Source organism: Anopheles darlingi, chromosome 3, assembly GCF_943734745.1.
Source record: "Anopheles darlingi chromosome 3, idAnoDarlMG_H_01, whole genome shotgun sequence".
In the NCBI taxonomy this organism is placed as follows: domain Eukaryota; kingdom Metazoa; phylum Arthropoda; class Insecta; order Diptera; family Culicidae; genus Anopheles; species Anopheles darlingi.
The window spans coordinates 46,292,042-46,297,041 of NC_064875.1; the positions used below are offsets into that span (position 1 = coordinate 46,292,042).

The following is a 5,000-nucleotide window of genomic DNA, read 5'->3' on the forward strand; positions in this document are numbered from 1 at the left end:
GTCTTGAACCGATCCTTGGTCCACGTACCGAGATCAACCGTTCGCCACAGAGATGGAGACTGTGCGACTTTGTACCAGGTAGAGCACACGCGCGATAACCGTACCAGTGCCGGTATGCTGCCCTCGTTCTGTACTATGTTTTTGAAAATCTAAAGTAGGAAATAGAAGGGAGATACCAAAGAAAAGAAAAAACAACAACACAAAAGCCAAAAATAACCGAAATATGAGGGAGACACAAGGAAACATAATAGGGAACACACAAGGAAATCAACTGTTAAATCCGATCCGATGGAATAGGGTGCACAATCTGTTGCTTACCATGTGGAGCACGTGTTCGGGAAGCTGGTTCGCCCATGGGCTCTGATCTTCGGGCGGTTTGTAGTCCTCCTCGGCACTCCGCTTTTCTGTGTTGTTATTCGTTTTGCGCGGTTTTTCGTTCCGCCGATTGCGCTTCTCCGGTGACCCGGTCTCGTCGGAACTGTCCTCGATAAGGCTTTTGGGTTTACGGGCACGCTTGCGGTTCGGTTTCTTTGGTTGTACTGTCGCATCAGATGCTTTCTTTATACACAGCTTAATGCCGATTTTGTTGTCACTTATCTGAAGGGAAAGGAACAGAATGGAAGGAGACATATGAATTTATGACACCACGGGTATCGAATCGAAGTGGTACTGTCTATAAGGTAGCACGACTCGCCTACCATATCAGTTCTTTCAAATGGATTAAGACGTCATCGATAACGTTGCACGCGGTTACGAGCTGCATCATATCAATAGTTATCATACAAGTACCTATGACGAACCGTAGCCCTAAGGAACGTTCGTAAGCAGCGTATGATGCACAAAGGGCCAGAGTTTGTTTTGCAACGTTATCCTAGTTGATGGATCCGTACGCGGCAAGAGAGTGCCAATAAGCATCGAACGGGGAATCACCCGTATGGTATGAGATTATTCAATCCACTTCAGATACGGGGCCCAAGTGAAGCCGAAACGCCATCACGCCGCGACGTACGCCAGAACTATAAAAATCATGGCCACAGGCTACACTTCATACCAGTATTAGCGGCATTAGCGATCAAGAAGCATCGTACTCGTGCAACCATGAAAGGTTCCCGGAGTAAAATGGATAAGTCCGTCGGTAAGTTCCTTAGCGCCAGTATCTCGTGCCGTTGCCTAAGTAGCACCAGACTTATGTACTTTTGATTTGTTTGTTCCAGATTTAGTGACGGTATTATGTGTATGCCTCGGGGCCACGGTCTTCGTGAGTGCCCAGACTGGAGTGTGGATTCCGAACCATCCGAACTGCACGGATCCCGATGGACAGTATCCAATTTATTTCGTTCATCCGACCAACTGTAGCAAATTCTTCGAATGTCGCCGGCGAGATGCGTACGAGTTTGATTGTCCAGCTGGGCTGCACTTTAACAGCAAAATCAATGTCTGCGATTATCCAGCCAACGCTCAGTGTACCCCGGGAACGACATGGCCTCCGACATCCCCTACGGAGACCCCAAACCCAGGAACGACTCCGGACCCCAATCCTGGCACAACGCATCCAGGGACAACGCTGGACCCCAATTCCAGCACAACACCTCCAGGGACAACTCTGGACCCCAATCCTAGTACAACGCATCCAGGGACAACTCTGGACCCCAATCCTGGCACAACGCATCCAGGGACAACTCTGGACCCCAATTCTAGCACAACACCTCCAGGGACAACTCTGGACCCCAATCCTAGCACAACGCATCCAGAGACAACTCTGGACCCCAATCCTAGCACAACACCTCCAGGGACAACTCTGGACCCCAATCCTAGCACAACGCATCCAGGGACAACTCTGGACCCCAATCCTAGCACAACGCATCCAGCGACAACTCTGGACCCCAATCCTAGTACAACACCTCCAGGGACAACTCTGGACCCCAATCCTAGCACAACGCATCCAGGGACAACAGTCACGAATCCAGGTACAACTCATGTCCCGGATCCAGAGAAGCCTCCGGTGGACCCGCACTGTCCGCCGAGTGGAGTGTCACAGCCTAATTACTGGCCAAACCCAATGGACTGCACTAAATACTTTGGATGTTTGGACGGTTGCGTACAAGAGTTCAAGTGCCCCGCTAACTTATACTGGCATGATAGGCTTAAACGTTGTGACTATCATTGGAACTGTGAGTGCCAGTGCCCCGTCATACCAGCGGCACCAAGTGTCATAAAAGATTGGGCCACAACTGCAAGTCCGTTGCGCGGTAGTCATAGATAATCGTAGCCGATATGATGATAGGTTGTAGTGACAAATCAATACAGGAAATAGAATTTTATAGTGTTCCAAAGTTCAATCATCTTGACCTACTCAAACCTTCGTGTTGTTATCCATGTTGCGATGACTATCAGTAAAAATTTTAATAACTCAAGTGCGTAACTTGAGTCCAGCTAACGAACGCCAAGAACCGACGGTGATGATGCATTTTATGCCCGCAACATTGTCACATAGATAACCGGTTCAATGACTCTTCGGGCAACACCTTTATTTGCTTCACAATTCCTCACTGGACTCTTGAAAATAAATTGACTCAAGAATGCCGCCTTTTAACCCATCCACGACTGCAGCTTGCCCCACCAGTTCAAGTCCGCTTTCTGCTCGGTCGGTGCCGGCGGAATGCTAGTACAGCATTTTTGAGGATCCGGAAGCGCACAAGCCTTATCGTGCTGATGCCACACCAACCCACCAGGACACTGTAGCTCCAATATCTGACCGGCCTCGGAACATCCGTAATACTTTGCGCAGTTGGTGGTATGGGCCCAAAATGAAGTCTCCAGGGCTCCAGCTAGCAGCGAACAGTTTGGATGGGCCGGCAGAGGTGGTCCAGGGATCTCAATAGGATGCATGACAGGATCACTATCGGGGCAATCTACTAAGCTGGCTAGCTCACAAATCAATGACTGCCGATTGAAGAGCAATCCCGGCGCACAGGAGTACTCGTACGCATCACCGGAGGCACACTCATAGTATCGCGAGCAGTCGGTATCGTGTGGAATGTGGATGGGCCGGTTTTGGTCACGGCAAAGCTTATGGCTCGGGGTCATCGATAGCCAGCGACGTGCACAGTAAACGGACTCTTCGTAGTTACCGTTATGCGTGGCAATGACTACTCCGACGATACACAGGAGAAGGATGACCACAAATGTAAGTTTGGCTGGAAGATTATGAATTTGTCTTAACCAAAGGAAACCTAAGAACGACAATATGGTGCAAGTACAATGGCTACTGAAAAGACTTACTGAACATTCTGGTGCACAGGAGAGTACCGTGTTAGTTAGTGTCACAACCTTCTATGATCATAGAGGACTATTTAGAATCTGTTTTATAGGTGGAAAAAAACTCAACGACAGCGTGATTGCTATCCAGCAGCCGCTCTTCAACAGTAGCGCTGTTTCGCAATACCTCAAGAGCGTTTCCAAATATATCGGTGACTTCACAAGATACCGAGTTGCACGTGAACCAATCAGAATGTTTGAACGCGGATTTTGAAGGATTTTGCAAAAGTTTCATACTTTTCAACTAATTAAAACTCGAGCGAGATGTATAAATATCGAGTTTCAAGCAAGATAGACTTCAAATTACGACCTGGAACCACGCGGCGACTATGGCTAGTAAGAGCTATCATTTGGTGTTCGGTGTCAAAGAAAGGTTTACAAAAACTGATTTGTCTACTTTAATTTTTCGTAGATTCTAGCGTCTTGCTTCTTCTAGTTGCTCTCGTGGCGACCGTTTTCGAGACGGTGAATGGTCTATCTTGCAACAAGTGTGGCATCAGGACGTCAAACCAGTTTCCCAACCACCCAGAATGTGCCTCCGTTCCAATAACGAACCCTAAATACTTCCGAGATGAGGAAGATTGCGGAAAGTTTTACGAGTGTAACCGTGGAACGGCTTACGAGCACGTCTGTTCCGTTGGCTATGCCTTTAACCAGCAAACGACTTACTGCGCTCCTGCTTCGAAAGTTAACTGTTCCTCCCAAGCACCGATCGCCAGCAGCTCGTGTACCATTTGCCAGCAGGCAAAGGAATCGATTCACCAGCACCCGAACTGTCGCGGTGGATCTGAAGCACACCAACGTCCGGTGTTGTTCCGGCATGAAAAGGACTGTTCTAAATACTATCAGTGTGACCATGGCACGGCCTATCTCGTGCAGTGTCCTGCGGCATTGCATTTCAACGCGCTCACCAATGTCTGCGACTATCCAGCGAACGTGGATTGTTCTGGACCAGTGATCCAGGAACAAGTAGATGGTGCTGCTGGTGGATACCCAGGAACTAATGGTCACCAAGGAGGAAGAGATCCATCCAACGCTCCGTGCACGATTTGTGAACAAGCAACGAACGTTTTGGTAAAACATCCTAATTGCAATGACAACGGTAGATTCTACTCGCTCTACTTCCGCCATGAGACGGATTGTTCCAAGTTCTACCAATGCAGCCACGGTTCGGCGTACGAGATTCAGTGCCCGGCTGGATTGAACTTCAATTCTCGCATCAACGTGTGTGATTACCCACATAATGTAGATTGTAGCGGGTCTGTCATAGCGCAAGCTAATGAACCAAGCTATCCTACGAATGGACATCAAGGAGACAGGACGAATGGGCATCAGGGAGGATCGACGCAGTCTGTCCATCCAAACTATCCTGGTACGAATGGACATCAGGGAGGACCGAATGAGTCTTGTCCAATTTGTCAGCAAGCAGTAAACGTCGTCCCAGCGCATCCGAGATGCAAAGCCCACGAAGGATTATACTTCCGACACGAGACTGACTGTTCCAAGTTCTTCCTCTGCAATCATGGCACTGCCTTTGAGATCCAGTGTCCTGTTGGATTACAGTACAACGCTCGGATCAAAGTTTGCGATTATCCTCGCAATGTAAACTGTTCTGAAGAAGGAACGGAGCAGTCTGTAAATCCAAGTTATCCTGGTACGAATGGACATCAGGGAGATAGAAT

The 5,000-nt window shown here is 48.5% G+C and overlaps 3 protein-coding genes across 4 annotated transcripts in view; 1 reads left to right on the top strand and 2 right to left on the bottom strand.

The window, feature by feature from the left end:
- Positions 1–5,000, bottom strand: part of LOC125954593 (F-box/LRR-repeat protein 6) — an 11,850-nt gene that overhangs the window by 4,549 nt on the left and 2,301 nt on the right. The window contains exons 2-3 of the mRNA XM_049685037.1: positions 319–597; positions 1–149 (exon numbers count right to left, since the gene is read on the bottom strand). The exon at positions 1–149 is cut by the window's left edge and continues 62 nt beyond it. Coding sequence (XP_049540994.1) covers positions 1–149; positions 319–597 — 428 coding nt within the window. The remainder of the gene's footprint in view (positions 150–318; positions 598–5,000) is intronic.
- Positions 1,001–2,339, top strand: LOC125954631 (mucin-2-like). The gene is made up of 2 exons (XM_049685092.1): positions 1,001–1,135; positions 1,215–2,339. Exons 1-2 carry the CDS (start codon positions 1,099–1,101, stop codon positions 2,261–2,263), a joined length of 1,086 nt encoding a protein of 361 aa, XP_049541049.1. The 5' UTR covers positions 1,001–1,098; the 3' UTR covers positions 2,264–2,339.
- On the bottom strand, positions 2,503–3,335 carry LOC125954653 (peritrophin-1-like). Of its 2 annotated transcripts, none has more exons than XM_049685121.1 (2): positions 3,283–3,304; positions 2,503–3,233 (listed from the first exon to the last, which is right to left on the bottom strand). In XM_049685121.1, the coding sequence occupies exons 1-2, from the start codon at positions 3,287–3,289 to the stop codon at positions 2,590–2,592; spliced, it is 651 nt and encodes a 216-aa protein (XP_049541078.1). In that variant the 5' UTR covers positions 3,290–3,304; the 3' UTR covers positions 2,503–2,589. The 2 variants fall into 2 exon arrangements, with proteins under 2 accessions (XP_049541078.1, XP_049541079.1); XM_049685122.1 differs by having other exon boundaries at positions 2,507–3,197; positions 3,283–3,335.